Source organism: Hippocampus bargibanti, linkage group LG12 (genome assembly GCF_051943395.1).
Source record: "Hippocampus bargibanti isolate YZ-2025 linkage group LG12, ASM5194339v1, whole genome shotgun sequence".
NCBI classification, from domain to species: domain Eukaryota; kingdom Metazoa; phylum Chordata; class Actinopteri; order Syngnathiformes; family Syngnathidae; genus Hippocampus; species Hippocampus bargibanti.
The window spans coordinates 20,816,263-20,837,126 of NC_142745.1; the positions used below are offsets into that span (position 1 = coordinate 20,816,263).

The window sequence follows — 20,864 nt, forward strand, 5'->3', positions numbered from 1 at the left end:
CTCGAATTGATACGGAAGGACTTCTTTAGTCGATTGCAAACATTTATGCTTTCCTCCTCAGAACTATTTGAATCATATTCATAACTGGATGAGTAACAAGAAATGTAAATTTCTCCACTGCGATACTAATAAAGGCAAATCCAAATCCAAAGCATCTTCTCCGAATCTGAAGCCATTGTTTTGATTCTGGAGCAAGGCAGTTTGTGAAGGAGTTCTGGCGTGCTGTCACAAACAAAGGGGTAGAACTTTCTGAATTTTGCCAGGTCCGAGCTCATTTTGTGGCAGTTTTGGGACACTAAGTCATTTTTTATTGGTGTTTTGCATTTGATTAAAAAAAAATATCAGCCTGCGTGTTTTGGGTATTTTAGATCGGTCGGTTGTCCTTTAATTTTGTGTGTGTGTGTGTGTGTGGGGGGGGGGGGGGGTACGAGGTGCTGCCAGGCGAGGTGTTTGCCTGCATCAAGTCCCGCCTCTGGCAGGAAGCCACAACCTCCCTCTCTCCCTAGGATGGGGGGAGCGGGAGAAGGAGTGGCAAGAGGCGCCTCGGCATACGCCGCCGGACGCTCACATTTGCTCCTCCCTCGAGCGCCCGAGACGCGTTGCTGAGCCAGTCGCCTGGCGACACCTGACGTCTCTGTGCCCGGATTCACATTGCGGCAGAAGCGGCGAAACACGAGCGTCCTTCTCGGCTCCCGTGGATGACGACGCCCGCAATGAATGCAGGTCGGTTGCCGGGATACTGCTTGGCCTGACTTTTTAGCTCTCTCACCGTCGAGCCGCATGGGGCCTTTCTCAAAGTTGATCGCCTGCTTTTGTTCTCCTGGGAGTGGACAACTTGATTTGATGAATTTCCAACAATTAGTGATTGAAAAGACCTCAACATGAATTACCCGATCTGTCATCCTTTCCACCAGAGGTGTCAAATTCAATTTTTTTTTCCACATTATAGTTACGGGGGCTCTTTTGAATTGTGGGAAGCCATTAGAATGTTTCATCCCCGCGACATATTATATACAGACCACACAAATTAATGAATACAGTGATACCTTGGCTTACGAACGTAATTGGTTCCCAGACAGAGTGTGTAAGGCGAAAAGTGTGTATCCCCCAAAAAAAATTCTCATAGGAAACCATTAAAATGAGAATAATCCGTTCCCAGGTCCCCATAAAACATAATTTTCTACTTTCTAATTTTCTAAGCCTTACAACTACACAAAATATACTTTATTTTATGTATAATAAATGTGCTATGGTATTATAATTAGAGAAATAAACTGTACTTTATAATAAAGTCATTTTATTTACCTTTGTGATGGTGTTTGATGTCTTGACGGAATGGAGTGGCCGGTTTCATCAGCATTCAACACTTGATGAGGAACGTAGCCTTCTTCTTTCACCATCTTGAGGAATGATCCCTTGGAGGTGCTTTCTCTGCGATAATTTTATCTTTTTTTCTCATCAGTTGTGTTCTGTTTAGCTGGGTTGATAGCTTTTTGCATCAAGAGTACCGATGGCTTGTGCGGGTTATTTGTGGAGCCTGAGTAATGGGATATTTTAACCTTCCAGTCTAGACTCTGCTTTTGAACTATCAAAGTTGAAACGACTCTCTCACTGTCGTCTGCCTGTCTCTTTAATGTTTAAACCACCTCCCCTCACTGCTGCATTCTTGACCAATCACGTGGCTTTAACCGAAGACTGGGGGCGGGGAATAGAGAACAAAAACAGTCGGCCACAATTTTCTTGTTAGGAGAACGGGCTCGTTCGCGAACGATAGATCACTCATTGTGGCAGCTCTGTGTGTTTCCCGAAAAATAGTTCATATGCCGAGGTAAAATTTTCATAAATGTAACGTTCGTAAAACAAAACGTTCGTAAGCCAAGGGGTTCGTAAACCGAGGTATCACTGTAACTAGTTTTCAAATTTTAATTCAACAATCATGACTGTTATTGTGGTTTAGTTATGACAATTTGAAATTTTGGTTGGGACTTTAGCAATCATCGTGGAATATCAAGTTTTATTTGCTTTCACGAGACGAATAAAATGATGTGGTAGGCCGGATTTGCACCCGGGCCTGTACTTGGACACCCGTGCCTTAAACGCAGTAGCCCCCTTCTGGCTGTGTGCGTTGGACAGTTCACTGCATGTGGACATCGTCAAATAGTAACCAGTGTTTGGAATTGGCCGCGTTCTACCGTCTGCCACCCCTTTTGATTTTGAAACCTTTGCTTGAGTGGATTTCTTGGCGCCTAATTCCTATGCGGTTCTTGCTGGCTTGGCAAACTCGCGACCTAATTTTACTTTAATTTTGGTTCTCCTTAAAGAACCTTTTCAGCGGCAGTCCGACGTGTGCGTGTTGATGAATTTTTGGTGCACGAATGAGAAGAAGAAAGTCAAAGTGGGTACTCTGAGACGTCCATGATGACAGGGGATGTGTGTGGATGGCTGCGTCCCCCCACCCCCAAAAAAAAAACAAGCACGGTCATGATATTTTTGCCAAAATCTGAAATGAGTTATCAGGGATAATTCGGAGAGCAAAGCTCCCGGCCACCGTGCCTCCCAGATAGGACGTGCGTCAGGGCAGGTGCTGAATAACAGGAAACGACAAGAGGTGTGCGGGCTTTGTCGGGAACGGGTGTGTTTCACCATCATTCGAAACTCCCGAAGCAGTTAGTGTTTACGCTTAACGCCCAATTCCGTGTGTTTCTGGACGTTTGCAAGTGACATAGATGTTTGATCGGACATGTGGACAAAGGCTCGGACACAGAAAGATTGTCTTTTACTGCCGGCAGGGGACGAAGCCATTCAAGACAGACTCCCGATTTCTGCAGCCTTCTTCCAAGCTATTTATTGAGAGTATATGCAAATTAAAGTGATACATTAGTAAAACATAGTTTTCTGGATTAGAATACCACACCCTTGGATGTTCTAAGCACCAACAGCTGTAAGCAATAAAACAGATATTTTACCTGGTTGTATTTTCCATGAACTGATAGATTTGTAACCTGGCTATTGAGCTCTTCCTGTGAGGAAGTTTCAAGTCCTAAATTCTGTCTATGGAAGGAGTTAACCAAGTACTAAATTATGTACAAGGCTACATCTTCTAGATGAAGATGACAGGTTAACAGGCTGTGTCTGTTCAATTCAGATTGACCCATGATTTCTGTGCTTTCATTGTGTACTCGAGTCACACATGTTCACTCAGCATATAACATGAAACTTTTAAATATGATAACTTCTATTCTGTCTAATCTCTATCAGCAAGTCAAAGTATGCCGATGTCGAGATGTGTCCGCAGGGGGGGATGGGTGGTTTCCCGGCCAGGGAGATGTTATTGTTTCTCCTCTGAGTACGGCGTTTGTTTTTCCTGACGATAACGTTCCCTGCCTGGCCAACAACACACGGTCTCTCCCTTCGTATTAAAATCCCATCGCGCCCCTCCGAGCTGCCCTTTTGACCCTGGATCCGACTTGACATGATTTTCCTTATTTTAACAGATTTCCAAAATCCACGCCAAGTCCCTCAGGCGAAGGTCCATCATCATCCAGGTGTCCGAGTGCAGTCTAAATGGATGGCAAGGCCTTGTCCCCCCGCCGTTGGGTCCAAACCTCCCGTCGCCCCCAAACCCAAAGACGTTCGCTGCTCACCCCGGGCTCTCACCAACGGGAACCTGCTTCACTGGAATGGAGAAAGGGACCCAAAGGAGAAGGACGATGACGGAAAGACGGAGACGGAGGAGACGGTCGAGGGTGTGACGGCGGGAGAGTTTCGGGTCAAAACGGATCACGGGACAAAATGTGATCAGAACCAGGATGACAACACGGAGCACTTTGGTTCCGAAGGGGCAGTCACAGCGGACGGCAAAGATCCCAACGAGAACTCGGGCCCACCCGATATCGTCCGCAAGTGCTCTCTGGTGAGTGAAACGGAGAGTAACCGTGAAGAGGCAGTGGCTCCAACGAGCGGCCTAAACTTAGATAAAGAACAGCTGGTGCTTGGTCCGGGAGAGTCTAAGTTGTTTCCGTTTCACTGGCCCTCGGCGTCGGAGAGCGCCACTTTCCTCTTTGGATCCGGCACGCTCCCGACCGTGGCCGAGGAGTACCCCTACGATGTGATCGGACCCGAGTCGCCCTCTGTCCCGGCTGAAAGCAGCCACGCCCAAGCATGGCAGCCTGAACGGGCCACCAAAGATGTTTCCGGCTGCTTCCGGGTCACGTCCGGCACAGAGGACGCATTCGGCCCCTATTCCGTCATTGAATCAGTTCCGTCAGCTCAAACCGGCACCGCTGACCCGAAGTGGGGGGATCGCGACGAAACGCGAGCAGAAACGCCGGGGCCTTTCTATGTGTCAACGGACGACGTGGAGCACCCAGAATCTAAGCCGGTCCTGGCGGATCGACCCGAGGTCCAGGACGGAAGCCGAGACGAGAGAAAGGACAGCGAGTCGGCAGACGAGTACGCCGACATTGAGGAGAAAGACTTTGGGGGAGCCGAAGGCGCCTCGTCGGAAGATTACGTGGAAATTGGCGAGGAGGATGAGGAGGAGCGCCCTCAGAGGAGAGTGGTCGAGGGGAAAAGCGCCAAAGTGAGAACGGCTGAACGGGAGCAGGCCTTCCTCGCTCAGAGGAGAAGGAGCTGCCAACCTCGCCTGCGGCTATGCGACATCACGGTGCCCAAAGACTCAGACCTCGGCCGCACGCCAGAGCTCACTGACCGCCTGGTCTTCGCTCACACCACAGAAGCCTTTGAAGAAGACATGGAGGAACTCGACTGCCACATCGTGCCTTTTCACCAGGACGGCGACTCGGAGGACAGCGACGAGCACATTTATGAGGAGGCGGGCTTGGACTCGGAGGGCGAGAACTTTTGGAGCCCCGAGCGGAGGGCCACAGTCACCCGCTCCCGCTCCTATTCGGGCAAAGTCCCGGAGACGGTGTTGGAGGAGGCCGGCGCAGAGTGCCAAATGCGCTGCGGGAAAGGTGAGCCTCGCTCCTTCCCGGCATCCCCCAACATCGAGGAGAGGGCTGAGGCTCTTCCGGTCCCGCACGTGCCAACGTCTTCCGGGAGTTTCTTCCAAAGTGGTCGGCACTCATCGGGCGTGTCCACCCCAACCTCCCTCGCCGACATCCCACCGCCCTTCCAACTGGCATGCATCACCAAGAGACCGCTTACCAAAAGCTCCCCGTCCCTCTCCACCCGACACCAAGCCGACGACAAGCTCAAAAAGAAGAAGAAGACGTCCTTGAAATGCCTCTTGGCTCTCAAGTTCAAGCGCAAGTCGGATCCCAAAGGCCTCGCCGATGGTTCCTCTCGGTCCTCGTCCGAGTCCGGTCATCACAGCGCCTCTGCGGCGCCTTCCGCGAACCTCCGGCGGCCTCCTACGGAACCGCCGTCGAGGAGGAGAAGTGACCTGAAAGCGTTTGGCCGAGGCCTTACCAGGGTTGAGTCTCTGGAGGAGCGCTGGCGCGGCGGTGCTGGGCCGCCGGCCGTCATCAAACCCCGCTCCATCTCCTTCCCCAGTGCTGACAGCTGCGACTACGAAAACATCCCGGCGATGAGCTCCGACTACGAAAACATCCAAATCGGCGGCCGGGCCGCCAGATCGCACACCGTCACCGAGTTTTTTGATTATGCCCGTCGCACTGCGACTCCCTGCAATGACAACGACGGCTATGTGGACATGAACAGCTTCCCTGGGATCGACGCCAAAGCCTCCAGAACCGACACCGCTGAGAGGTACGCTACATTTGAAAGAAGTTCATTCTCTGCTCCCCATCTAGTTCACCGTTGTTTTCAGTGAATGGCTTGATTTATAATAATAATAATAATACATTTTATTTTAAGCGCCTTTCAAAGCTCTCAAGGACTTTACAGTCATAGACAAGCATAGGTGCTATAATAAATAAAATACAATCACAAATAGAATACAATAAATAAAATACAATTATAAAAAAAGAGCGACACAGAAAATGCAATTTTAAATAGACGGGTTTTGAGATGGGATTCGAAGGTGGGAAGAAAATCGATGTTATGAATGTTGGGAGGAAGTGAGGTTCTGGTGATGATCCGGCCTGAAGAATTCTGGGTGAGCAAAATGCAACAATTTGGCTCCTTTCTGTTGGATCCGTATGCCTTGCTTGTCATCATCAAGAGATTTTCCTCTTCAGTCCCCGGTGAGACTCTTTCAATTAGGGATGCACAGTCCAACCTGGGGTTTCAACTATAATCCGTTTCAGAAACCTGTTTGAAAACCAAACCATTTCCCATTCAAATCAATGTAAACGATGTCTGCTTTTTTTTAATCGTGATTGAACAATACTAACGCATCGACTCACAATGGATCAATATAACAACTACACGAGAATAATGCTTCCGTCGGATACAATGAAACGCTAGACCAGCGGTCGGGAACCCTTTTGACTAAGAGTAAAAAAGTAAAATATTTAGAAAATGTTTTTGAGTGAAAGCCACAGACACGTGAGTGTGCGCGCACACAGACACACACACGCAAACACGCACGAACGCGCACGCAATCAACAAAACGTCAGAATGTATTATTTAAAATAACTTCGTGATAGTACTCACCGTTAACATGAATGGTTTCCTGTTCCTCATGATTGGTAAAAATCCAGCCAAACGATCGGAATGAAAGTCAACTTGCTGTCTACATACACAAGGTTACTGCTAGCTAGCCTGCACGTGGCTCATTAGCTTCCACGCTTGCTTTCTGCTGTCTCTCACAGAAGTATATTGATGCTAACGTTAGCATGGGGCTTGTCATAGTGCCACTGACATTCGACTGTTTCATCGATGCTATTGTTTCATTGCAAATTAGAATCTATCAAATTAGAACCTGTTCTCTCCACAAAGGCGAATAAAGGTGATTTTTTTTTTTTTTACTTGTCCGCTTTTTCAAAAGGGGGCGTTTACCTGTTTCGACATCAACGGCAAATAAGTCAACATCATCCAATTAAAATTGCGCTTTCCGCCAACACAACCCGAAACAGGAAATGAACAGCGAAAAGGCGAGAATACATATTTTTTATCTGGTCATTTTGGTCGGAAAAAGTCGGAAATCCGCCAATTGTTAAAATGTCACTGGCTGTTTCATCGATGGTATTGTTTCATTGCAAATTAGAATCAGAACCTTTTTTTCTCCACAAAGGCGAATCCTCCGGTGCATTCAAGCTGAAATGTACTTGTCATTTTTTTAACTCGTCGGGCTTATTTGAAGGGGCGTTTACCTGTTTCAACATGACGGCCAGTATCATCCAAACAAAATTGCGCTTTCCGCCAACCTAGGTCAGTATCATCAAATCAAAATTGCGCTTTCCACCAACTGCAGCCCCAACAGGAAATGAACAGCGAAAAAGCGAGAATATGAATTTAGTTTAATCGGCGAGCCATATGCAATCATCAAAAGAGCCATATAATAATAATAATAATAATAATAATAATAATAATAATAATACATTTAATTTATAAGCGGCTTTCAAAACTCTCAAGGACACTGTATGGCTCGCGAGCCATAGGTTCCCGACCCCTTCGCGAGACGAGGAAGTGATGTAGTATAAGGAAACCGATGGCAACCAAGTAGTGCATTCATGTGCGCTCAGTTTGGCCGAGAACCCTTATTCACTTGCACGGCCTAAAAAAAAAACATAATTTTTAGTCGTAAGCTGAATTGGTTGAGAACCGAGACTTTTGAAAACCCAGGTTTGACTGTACAAACAAATGACTTGACATTACAGAAAGAGCGGGTGTGCTGATAATTCATAATGTCTGTATTTTATTTTTTTTGGGGGGTTGGGGGGCACATGGACTGAAAGCGAGTGGTGATGGCGTGAAATTTGGACCCACCATAACAAAAGACGAGAATGCTGTTTGGAGAAACTCACATCAATGGCTGCACCTCATCTGACAGTGCACCCGGACTAAACTCTGTCCAGTAATCACTCCTTTTTCACTGTTAATGGACAACCGACTCCCCCCCCAAGTTGAGTCCATAATTTGTAGAATCACTTCAAATGACTTCTACTGAGCGCATTTTACAAAGATTCCACCGCATAGAGCTACATTTTACATTTTAAGATTTGCACTGAATATTCACGAAGTCTTGTTTTCGAGTTGATAACAATGTAAGTAAGTAAGTGACATCACATTCGGTCCGCCACTGACCAAGTAAGCGACACACAATGCATTCTGGGTACTTTTTCTGCCTGCAAACACCGTGTTGATCGCGAAATTAGAAGGAAAACTACATAAATAATTCAATGGTGAATCGTTGTGTGTCGCAGCCAATTGCGGTAACACGCATAAAGAAGGTGTGAGTTGATACAAATTCCCAGTGGACAAATCAGCCCATTTCCAATGGAGAGTGTGTGCCATCTTGTGCATTTTCTGGGCGCTACATTGTAGTCCAGACGGCTCGAATTGATATGGAAGAACTTCTTTAAAGGACAACCGACGTCACTTTTTTGTTTTTTAACTGACATCAGAAAAACGTTTTATAGCATCTAAAATACCCAAAGCAGTAAAGCCAAAAGCAGTATGATATTTTTAGTCAAATGCAAAATACCAATGAAAATGACTTAAAGTGTCCAAAATCTGCAAAAAATTGAGCTGCGAATTGGGCATTTTCAGAAAGTCCCGCCCCCAACTTGTGACGTCACGGCAAGACGTCTTGCATTGCTTGAATCTGCTTTCTTGTTACACATCCAGTTATGAATATGATTCAAATAGTTCTGAAGAGGAAAGCATACATGTTTGCAATCGATTCAAGAATTTATTTGTGCCATTTTGAGGCAACATTGGGGGGAAATCTCTCACCCAAAAAAGAGGCACAAAATGGCAACCTCCTGTGTCCACCTCCGTTTCCACAGGCTGATAAATTCCTTATATGGCGCTTGGATGCCCTCTTCTGGCCTTCTGGCGGCTTTTGGGTGCAACACGAGGTCCCCAGAACAAGCAAGTACAGCAAAATACATTGCCGTGATGGAAGGACCGCTACAATGCGTCTTTTTTACGGTCAGGGGCGGTCCATTAGTAACGTCACGTACGGACTCGTCACCAACTCAAAAACAAGACTTCCTCAATATTCAGCGCGAGTCTTAAAACGCAAAATATAGCTATATGCGGTGGAATCTTTGTAAAATACGCTCGGTAGAAGTCATTTGAAGCCATTTTACAAATTATGGACACAACTTGTCCGGAGACGTCGGTTGTCCTTTTATCGATTGCAAACATTTATGCTTTCCTCTTCAGAACTATTTGAATCATGTTCATAACTGGATGGGTAACAAGAAAGCATATTCTCCGAATCTGAACTCTGTAAATCTAAAACAATTGTTTTGATTCTGGAGCGAGGCAGTGTGTGACCAGTAGGGACGTCATGAGAACAAGGGGGCGGGACTTCCTGAATCTGCCCCGTCCCGAACTCATTTTGTGGCAGTTTTGGGACACTTTAAGTCATTTTTAAGAAAACAAAAAAACAGGATAGCCATATCAGTAGCTGTATTGTGGCGGAAAACTGCCTCAGTTCAGATCAAGAGAACGGAACAAATCGCTGAGGTGACTCCAAGGCTTTGTACATGCCCACATGAAAAAAATCTCGAGGAAGGGCGGAGGGTCTTCCATTAAAGGACAACTGACAACATTTTTTTGTTTCTTAACTGCCATCAGAGAAACGTTATATAGCACCTAAAATACCAAAACACGCATGCTGATATTTTTAGTCAAATACAAAACCAAATAAAACGTACTTAAAATGTCCCAAAACTGCCACAACATGAGCTCGGAACTGGGGAGATTCAGAAAGTCCCGTCCCCTTGTTCATGACATCACGCCGGGATACTCCTTTACAAACTGCCCTGCTCCAGAATCAAGACAATGGCTTCAGAGAGTTCAGATTCAGAGAAGATGCTTTCTTGTTACTCATGCGGTTATGAATATGATTCAAATAGTTCTGAAGAGAAAAGCATAAATGTTTGCAATCGATTAAAAAAGTTTCCGTTCGTATCAATTCGAGCCGTCTGGACTCCAACGTAGCGCCCAGAAAATGCACAAGATGGTGCCCAAGCTCCATTGGAAATGGGCTGATTTATCTGCTGGGAATTTGTGTCAACTAGTATCAAATAGTAGTCTTGGTGCAACACACGATTCACCATCGCGTTATTTATGTTGTCCTTCTAATTTCGCCATCAACACGAAGTTTTCAGACCATACAAAGTACCCAAAATGCATTGTGTGTCGCTTTCTCGGTCAGGGGCGTTCCAGACGTGACGTCACTTAGGGCATCGTCATCAACTCAAAAACAAGACTTCATGAATATTCAGGGCGAGTCTTAAAAGGTAAACTATAGCTATATGCGGTGGAATCTTTGTAAAATGCGCTCAGTAGAAGTCATTTGAAGTGATTTTACAAATTATGGACGCAACTTGTCCGGTGGTATCGGTTGTCCTTTTTAATTGTACATTTTGGAGGGGGTGCATGGTGAAGCCGCAAAAGTGATGAGGCAGTCTGAGCTCACTCGTAGTGTTTGTGGTCCCGGAACAATGACTACAATTGCATCCTTTGATGCTGCAATGTGTGAGAGAGAGTAAGTAATCCCAACCTGCTCCACGAGTCTGTCCGTCCGTCTGTTGATAGACGCCCACTTGAGGAGGAGAGCCCTTGTGGGGGAGGTTTGCCCCTGTTTTGTGGATTCAGAGGTCACTTTGGGGAGATTACAAATGATTGAATAGCAGCTCAGTGAGCAGAGATGATTCACGTGCGAGACTCGTTGTGAGCGGCAATTAAAAGTGGGGATCGTGGAGCGGGAGGGGGAGTCACCCGAGGTGCAAGATTTGGCAGCGGGAAGGTGAGAGATGAGCAGCGGTACTCCAGTGAGTCGCTGGACCAGAGGCATGAGAAAACAAAGAAAAGCATGAAGCCAAGACAGGAGAAAAGGCCCCTCGTGGCGAAATATGTGAGGGGCTCTGATGAAAATGCGCCTCTCTCCTTCTGGCTGCTTGATTGGACCCTCGGGGAAGGGGGGTGGGGGTGTACAGTCGTTGCCAGCAGCTTGGATTGCGACATCACTCTTACTAACTCCCATATGATAAGCATTTTGCATTGTTCAGGACCTGAACGCTCTTGTTTTATTTTTTTCACCGTGGCATACAAACTATTTTTCGGGGTACACACAGAGCGCCACAGAGCGTGATGTGTCCTTCACGAACGAGCCTGTTCTCCTAACAAGGAAATGGCAGCCGATTTTTTTTGTCCTCTATTCCCCGCCCTCAGTCTTTGGTTGAAGCTACGTGATTGGTCAAGAACGCAGCAGGGAGGGGGTTAAACATTAAAGTGACAAGCAGACGACAGAGAGAGAGTGAGAAAAACGGATATTAAACAGTGAAATTTGGACTCGTTTCAACTTGATAAATCAAAGGCACTGTGTAGAATGCAAGGTTAAGATACCCCATCATACAAATCCACAAATAACCCGCACAAGCCATCTGTACACTTGAAGCAAAAACCTATCCACCCAGCTAAACAGAACACAATTGATGAGGATCTAGGTAAAATTATCATAGAGAAAGCACCCCCAAGGGATCATTCCTCAAGATGGTGAAAGAAGAAGGCTACGTTCCTCATCAAGTGTTTAATGCTGATGAAACCGGCCACTCCATTCCATCAAGCCATCAACGACCATCACAAAGGTAAATAAAACAACTTTATTATTTAGTACAGTTTATTTCTTTAATTATAATACCATATCACATTTATTATACATAATATAAGGTATATTTTGTGTATTTTTAAGGCTTATGAATTTTGAAAGCAGAAAATTAGGTTTTATGGGGACCTGAGAACGGATTATACTCATTTTATAGGTTTTCTATGGGAAATTAATGTTTGGAATACACACTTTTCGCATCACACACTTTGTCTGGGAACCAATTAAGTTCATAAGCCAATGTATCACTGTACACTTCGCTATCAATTTTAGGCTGCGCAGGGAAAACGTCTCCGTGGACAAACGGGGGGTTGGCTAACCCGTTAATTTTGATAATTTTTTTCAATTGGAGTCAAGACTGACGTACTACAATTTGGACGGTACCCTTGTTGCCGAGCCTGAGCTCATGTCAGTGCTTTTACACAAAATGTTTGGACTTGAAATACATTTGACTCCTGTGTAAATTACAGTGATACCTCGGTTTACAAACCCCTTGGTTTACAAACTTTTCGGTTTAAACGTTAAATTTCTGAAAATTTTAGCTTGGCATACAAACTATTTTTCGGGATACACACTGAGCGCCACAATGAGTGATGTGTCGTTCGCGAACGAGCCTGTTCTCCTATCAAGAAAATGGCAGCCGGCTGTTTTTGTCCTCTATTCCCCGCCCCCAGTCGTCGGTTGAAGCCACGTGATTGGTCAAGAACACACAGTGGGGGGGGGGGGGGGGGTTAAACATTAAAGAGACAGGTAGACGACAGAGAGAGAGAAAAATGGATAAAAAAATAATCTAATGTCCTCAAGGCCTTCAGAAGTAATTCTGCTGACGTTGATCTGCCCCAAATAAAATATAGACTTTTCGCTTTTCCTGTCATTTTTTTTCACAGAAACTTGTAAGTGTACCTGATCCTACCATGTTTCACGGTCTTTTGGAAACATGAAGTGTTAAATTTGTACCAGACATTCTGATGAAAATGGTTAAGTTTTCTAGTTTCTGTTGAGGAGATACAAAAAAAAAGATACCAAAAAAAACATTAGCGTTAGTTTATGAATTTCTGTATCAAGGTAAAACTCTTCTGAATAGCTCATAAAATAGTTACAACATGTTATTTCATCCATGACGAAAAATAGGAGCTTTGAAGATGGAGGAGGGCACGTTGTGTTGCACAAGAAGGAGATGATGTCACTGACGCTCTTAAAGACAAAGCTGCACATAATCTGTTTTAAAGGGATATGTAACTTGTGCTGCATCAGTTCCAATCGCCACTTGAACTGCTACCTTTCATTTTCTCGATCTATAAGCTTTAGTGTACCGAATTTGGCACAATCGTCGGTAAAGGGTTCAGGCTTAGAAAATTAACGGAACGGATAATTCTTATTTTAATGGTTTCCTATGGGAAATTAATTTTTGGGATACACACTTTTCACCTTACACACTCTGCTGGGAACCAATTAAATTTGTAAGCCAAGGTATCACTGTATCAGAATACAATTCGGTTCAAACTTTCAATAATACCCGCTCCTGGTATCAATATAAACATCAATGTGTAGGCCTCTACATTCAACATATATTCATAGTAACTCATCCACATTCGCACGTGCGTACGTACGTATGCACGCTCGTGTGTGTTGTGCAGTGAACTACCAATCGACATCCAAATCCCAACTTCATCAAAGCTACCGTTTCATATATACATTCAAAGCATGGCACATTCAAACCATCACACGTGTTCCTGATTACTTTAACATCATGAGGACGGCTAGAAATTATTATTTTGAATACCTCTGAACGACAAGGAAAGATGAAGCGTGTTGTTGCCTTGCTCAGCCGGCAGGGATTTACAGTGATACATTGGCTTACGAACTTAATTGGTTCCCAGACAGTGTGTAAGGCGATCAGTGTGTATCCCAAAAATTAATTTCCCATAGGAAACTATTGAAATGTGAATAATCTGTTCCCATTCCCCATAAAACACAATTTTCTACTTTCTACTTTTCTAAGCCTTAAAACTACACAGAATATACCTTATTTTATGTATAATAAATGTGCTATGGCATTATAATTAAAGAAATAAACTGTACCGGATGCCGTTTTATTTACCTTTGTGATGGTCGTTGATGGCTTGATGGAATGTTTCATCAGCATTAAACACTTGATGAGGAACGTAGCCTTCTTCTTTCACTATCTTGAGTTCCTCATGAATTGTGTTCTGTTTAGCTGGGTTGATAGCTTTTTGCGTCAAGTGTACCGATGGCTTGTGCGGGTTGTTTGTGGAGCCTGATTGATGGGATATTTTAACTTTGCAGTCTACACTCTGCCTTTGAACTATCAAAGTTGAAACTCTCTCACTGTCGTCTGCCTGTCTCTTTAATGTTTAAACCACCTCCCCTCACTGCTGCGTTCTTGACCAATCACATGGCTTTAAACGAAGACTGGGGGCGGGGAATAGAGGACAAAAACAGTCGGCTGCCATTTTCTTGTTAGGAGAACGGGCTACTTCGAGAACGACACATCACTCATTGTGTCGCTCTGTGTGTATCCCGAAAAATAGTTTGTATGCCAAGGTAAAATCTTCATAAATCTAACGTTGGTAAACCGAAAAATTCATAAGCCAAGGGGTTCGTAAACCGAGGGATCACTGTATTACTGACTGTGCATGCGTGGACTGAGCCTGTTGTCTTACTCTGTTTCATTCACAGGAGCGTAGCGCCATCTTCTGAATTGGTAGTCGAATCGAATAAAAATACGGACAATGGAGGTCATTTTCTAAACCCCCTACACAAGCAGCCTGTGCGCGACCTCACCTACCCCTCCCTACCTCTTTCTTTCACGTTCAGCTTGGAAAACAGCGAACCACGGAGCCAACCACTGGATGCCGCATTGTCTCCGCTGTCACTTTGAAATTGTGTTTTTGTTTTTTGAGACCTCGGCTACGCTCGGCGATCGAGGAGCGGGTTTCCTTTTGTGTACAGTTGTGCCGGGCGGCGGCCCCGCGCCAAGGTGATGGACGGGGCGACACGCCCGTCCACTCTGAGTTCGTTGCCGGGTCAGCCCCGGGGAGGAAATGTCCGGACCGGAGGCTGTTTACAGGAAATGCAGGACAAGGGTTGCGCTGTGGCATGCGGGGGACGCCCCAGGCGAGACAAGGGGGAACCGATGGCTGTGTTCTTGTCGTTATTGCCGAACGGGCTTTTTAGGGGGGGGAACTCTTGTCCTCCGAGCAAACGGACTCCCTTTGATGTGGAAGAAATGGGCGTTGGTTATCTTTGTTATCTGTAGCAGTGCTTTAAAGGACAACCGACACCATTTTATTTGTTTTCTAACTGACATCAAAAAAGGTTTTATAGCATCTAAAATACCCAAAACATGCAGGCTGATATTTTTGGTCAAATGCAAACCACCAATAAAAATGACTTAAAGTGTCCCAAAACTGCAACAAAATGAGCTCGGAACAGGGCAGATTCAGAAATTCCCGCCTCCTTGTTCGTGATGTCACTATTGGTCACACACTGCCTTGCTCCAGAATCAAAACAATGGCTTCAGAGAGTTCAGACTCAGAGAAGATGCTTTCTTGGTACTCATCCAGTTATGAATATGATTGAAATAGTTCTGAAGAGGATAGCATAAATGTTTGCAATCGATTAAAGAAGTCCTTCCGTATCAATTCGAGCCGTATGGACTCCAATGTAGCGCCCAGAAAATACACAAGATGGCGCACAAGCTCCGTTAGAAATGGGCTGATTTGTCCGTTGGGAATTTGTGTAAACTTACACCTTCTTTATGCGTGTTACAGCAATTGACTGCGACACACGATTCACCATCGCGTTATTTATGTAGTTTTCCTTCTAACACACGGTGTTTTCAGACAAAAAAAAGTACCCAAAATGCATTGTGTGTCACTTTCTCGGTCAGGGGCGTTCCCTCCGTGACGTCACTTAGGGCATCGTCATCAACTCGAAGACAAGACTTCATGAATATTCAGGGTGAGTCTTAAAACGTAAAATATAGCTATATGCGATGGAATATTAGTAAAATGCGCTCAGTAGAAGTATTTTGACGTGACGCAACTTGTCCGCAGGGGTCGGTTTTCCTTTAAACCTGGATATTTCAAAGCATTGAAAGAAAAATGCCTATGGTGCGGTCAGCCGTGAATAATGCCCCTCACCCCAAATAGCACACCCATGGCCCATGTGTGTGTCGCCGTCATGGATTGAAATGTACTCCTCAATACACAACATTGCGATGCATTTGTCCTCGGTCATGTTCTCGCTTACGTTACGGTTACTGCTAGTTTTTAGTGTCAGCCATGGTTGTTTGTTACTTTGGTTTTTTTTTTTGCCTTTGTCAGGTCTGAGTTCTGGATATAGTCTTTTTGCTTTGTTTTGTTTCATCTTATGTTTTACTCATGGTTTTGTTTTCTACTTTGGACCTTTTTTGTTCTGTTGATTTTGTTCCTGCTGACTGAATACAATTTGTCAAGTACATCCCTGCTCCTCCTTCCTGGATTGGATTGGATTTGCCTTTATTAGTCTTACAGTGGAGAAATTTACATTTCACAGCAGCAAAGTGATGAAAGGAATGAAAGTAGAAAAACAAAATACATGAGCTGCTGGAAAGGCAGCGACTCTCGCGGCGCCGTCTTGAAGTCAAAAGAACAAAAAAAAAACTACATAACAAATAATATGACAGCACAAATACAACATAACAAAACAAAGACACAGAGTCATTCATTCTTCAGGACTTTCTGTACCTCTTTGTGATGACATGGAGCAGTTCTAGATGAAAGAGGAGAGAATCAAAGCGTCTTTACACCAGTGGATCAGAGACATCATGGTGGAACGTGCACGTCGACTACAAGCTAAATGTTGAAAGCAAACACCCAGCTGTAGCATCCACTGATGAAAGAGATTGTCTCACATATCCTGTCCCATATAAATCTGCTTCAATTCCAAGCCGCAACAGTTCCACAAACGCGTCGGCGCTAACGCTCCTTTCTTCGCCTCGCGGGCTCCTCAAGCCATGCATCCATCCAGCCGCAGACTGTCCAACAGCACCGACCTTTCCGCTGAACAAAGCAGGGCTGTGAAGTTGCTGCCCATTACAGGCGCAAAAAAGCACAATGGCCCCTGTGATGTCCAGCGATGGCAGTCGAATGGCACCGACATTCCTCCCATTCAAAAACAGTACTGGCATATTCATGCTGAAAAACAATCCGTATCCATTCCACACGACGCCCAACAACACAAAGTGACAAAAGAAAACACAAAACAAGACAAAAACAACAACAAAAGCAAGGCTCATGAGAGCACTTGCTGACGGCTGCCTACTCGGGCGCCATCTTGGACTTTGCAACTTTGGGGTTTACCACCACCTTGCAAATATTGACACTGGTTGAATATTTAGGTCTGAGGATGACAAAGCAACCCATTCAAGATGAAGACTACATTTTTTTGCCTCTGTCATGTCTGAGTTCTGCATAAGGCAGTCAGGAGGGAGAAGCAAGGGTATTTTTGATAAATTGTATTCAATAGAGTCAGCAGGAACAAAAATGTCAAACAACAAAGTCATCAGAGCAAAAACGGTCCAAAGTAACGAACAAAACCATGAGTATTTGCAAGGTGGTGGTGGACCCCAAAAATGCAGACAGGACGGAGGAACCCTATTTGACATTATTATTCTAAAACTGCCGCCGCAATTCTTTCTGAGGCCTCAAAACTAGAAGACAGGGTCTCGGAATGTCACGTTCAATGATGGCGCCCCTCTCGTGTGTTGTCACAAGCGTGAAATCGCCGTTGTGTTTTAAGCCACTGTCAAACGGGAACATCTGGTTAATTTCAAATGCTCAGACATTTTTTTAGATGCAACATGATTGGCTTTGTGGATACAGGTGCTGGGGTGTTCTTTTCCCACCAGGGATGTGGAAAATAAAAGTGGGTGGGGGTTTGGGGACGGCGGCTGCTTTTAGATCAGCATCCACTCGCCATCCTTGTTTGGGCAAAGTGGCCATAGACACTAAGTGGGCCTTAATCTTCTTTTCCTTTCGGCTTTTCCCTTCAGAGATCGCCACAGCGAATCAATGTCCTCCATCTAACCCTGTTTTGTCTATCCTCTTCAGTCACACTACGCGCTACCTTCATGTCCTCTTTGACCACATCCATAAACCTCCTCTTCGGTCTTCCTCTCTGTCTCCTGCCTGGCAGTTCAAGGCTCAGCATCCTTCTCCTGATATAGTCACTTTCTCTCCTCTGGACATGTCCAAACCATCTCAGTCTGGCCTCTCTGACTTTCTCTCCAAAGCCTCTAATATGAGTTGTCCCTCTGATATATTCATTCCTGATCCTATCCAACCTGGTCACTCCCAAAGAAAACCTTAACATCTTCATCTTTGCTACCTCCAGATTTGCTTCCTGTCTTTTCTTCAGTGGCACTGTCTCCAGTCCAAACGTCATGGCTGGTTTCATAACTGTTTTATACACCTTTGCTTTCATCTTATCTGAAACCCTTCTATCACACATCAAACCTGACATTTTTCTCCAGCTGTTTCAGCCTGACTGGACACGCTTCTTCACCTTTTTCCACACTCTCCATTGCTCTGAACAGTTGACCCCAAGTACTTAAAATCCTCCACGTTCTTTATCTCGTCTCCCTGTAGTATCACTATTGTATTTGGGTCCCTCTCATTCAACACATATATTCCGTCTTGCTGTGACTGATCTTCATTCCTCTCCTTTCAAGGACATACCTCCACGTCTCTAGTTTCTACCCTACCTATTCCCTACGCTCGCTACAGTGCACAATGTCATCTGCAAACATCATGGTCCAAGGAGATTCTCGTCTAACATCGTCTGTCTGTCAACCTCCTCTTTGGTCTTCCTCTCGGGTCTCCTGCCTGGCAGTTCAAGGCTCAACATCCTTCTCCCGATATAGTCAGTCTCTCTCCTCTGGACATGTTCAAACCATCTCAGTCTGGTCTCTCTGACTTTGTCTCCAAAGCCTCTAATATGAGTTGTCCCTCTAATGTACTCATTCCTGATCCTATCCAACCTGGTCACTCCCAAAGAAAACCTCAACATTTTTCTCCAGCCGCTCCAGCCTGCCTGGACACGCTTCTTCACCTCTTCTCCACACTCTCCATCGCTCTGGACAGTTGACCCCAAATACTTAAAATCCTCCACCTTCTTTATCTCTTCTCCCTGTCGCATCACTCTTGAACTGGGATCCCTCTCATTCACATACATATATTCCGTCTTGCTGATAATGACCTTCATTCCTCTCCTTTCCAGGGCATACCTCCACATCTCTCGTTTTTCCTCCACCCATTCCCTGCTCTTGCTACAGATCATCTGCAAACATCATCATGAAAGGAGATTCCTGTCTAAATTCGTCTGTCAGCCTGTCCATCACCATAGCAAAAAAGTCCCACCTCGACCTTGAATTCCTCCGTCACCCGACAGAACATCTTAAGACTGTCCTACAGTCGTCATACATGTCTTGCACCACTCTGACGTACTTCTCTGTCACTCCAGACTTCCTCATGCAATACCACAGCTCTTCTCTGGGCACCCTGTCATACGCTTTCTCCAGATCTACAAAGACCTTCTCTGTACTTCTTTATCAGCAAATGAAAGCAAACACCGCATCTGCCGTGTTCTTTTTTGGCATGGAACCATACTGTTCTTCACAAATGCTCACGTCTGCTCTTTGTCTTGTTTCAACTCTTTCCCATACCTCTGTGTAAGATCTCAGTCGTTTCGCGAAACGTCAGACACCTTCAAAAAAGTACAGATGACGGCTGAAGAAACCTTCTCATCGATACTTTTTCCCATAGTTTAATTGTCTGGCTCATCAACCTTATTCCTCTGTAGTTACTCCAACTCGGCACATCTCCCATGTTCTTAAAAATGGGCAACAGTACACTTCGCCTACATACGTACTAAGTGGGCTTTAATGGTGGGGAGAATTTTAATCTGGACCTCAGGACGCATTAAAGGGATTACACCAGAACCCAGTGACAGTGGGGGACCCTCGAGATGGAAGGATTATCGCTGGACATGTGCTACTCTGTCATGGATAAAAGCATGAGTTGGGAGGGGGGGAGTTGGTTTTAATGTCACGCGCAGCCCCTCCGTCTTTTTTGTTTTGGAAAGTGTTAACTCACCGCCGCCCGCCTTCTGATGTTGGACTTTGTCTCTCTTACGTTCTTGCAGCGCCTACAGTGAACCTTTCCTGCTGAGCTCAGCCGAGGAGGAGCACGGACGCACGTCGGAAGAGGAAGAAGGCGCTACCGAGCAAAGCTCTGATGGGCCGGTGAGTTAGGGGACAGACAGACCAATCACCTCCCGCCCCGCTCAAAGTTGCCCGCCAGGCTTTCCCATCTAAATGCGTTGGGATGTGCAAACGTCACAGCTGCACAGGACAGGCCCACCACATTTTGCGTGTCATGTTTGTTGTCACGCCGCAAACACGCTCTTGCATTATGCATCTGTATTGAATCTGTCTGTGTCGCACTTTCATGAAATACAGTGATACCTTGGCTTGCGAACGCCTTGGCTAACAAACTTTCCGCTTACGAACATTAAATTCACAAGAATTTAATCTTGGCATACAAACTATTGTTCGGGTTACACACGGAGCGCCACAATGAGTGATGTGTCGTTTGTGAACGAGCCCGTTCTCCTAACAAGGAAATGGCAGCAGACTATTTTGTCCTCTATTCCCCGCCCCCAGTCTTCGGTTAAAGGCGCACGTGATTGGTCAAGAAAGCAGCAGTGAGAGGGTGGGAGGTTACAGAAACACAGAGCTGCAAAAAAAAAAATAATAAACAGGCAGACGACAGAGAGAGAGTGAGAAAATGGATAGAAAACACAGTGAAATTTGGACTCGTTTCAACTTTATTGATATTTTATTTATACACTTTATGCAAAAAGCTATCCATTCCATCAAGCCATCAACGACCATCACAAAGGTAAATAAGATGACTTTATTATACAGTACAGTTTATTTCTTTAATTACAATACCATAGCACATTTATCATACGTAAAATAAGGTATATTTTGTGTAGTTTTAAGGGTTAGAAAATTAGAAAGTAGAAAAATATGTTTTATGGGGACCTGGGGCTGGATTATCCTCATTTTAATGGTTTCCTATGG

The 20,864-nt window shown here is 45.1% G+C and overlaps 1 protein-coding gene across 1 annotated transcript in view; it reads left to right on the forward strand.

Moving 5' to 3' along the window:
* The first annotated feature begins 528 nt into the window (after positions 1 to 528).
* Positions 529 to 20,864, forward strand: part of fgd5a (FYVE, RhoGEF and PH domain containing 5a) — a 38,469-nt gene continuing 18,133 nt past the window's right edge. Inside the window, exons 1-3 of the mRNA XM_089009805.1 lie at positions 529 to 723; positions 3,495 to 5,733; positions 19,922 to 20,021. Of these exons, the coding sequence (XP_088865931.1) occupies positions 699 to 723; positions 3,495 to 5,733; positions 19,922 to 20,021 (2,364 nt within the window). The 5' untranslated portion in view covers positions 529 to 698. The remainder of the gene's footprint in view (positions 724 to 3,494; positions 5,734 to 19,921; positions 20,022 to 20,864) is intronic.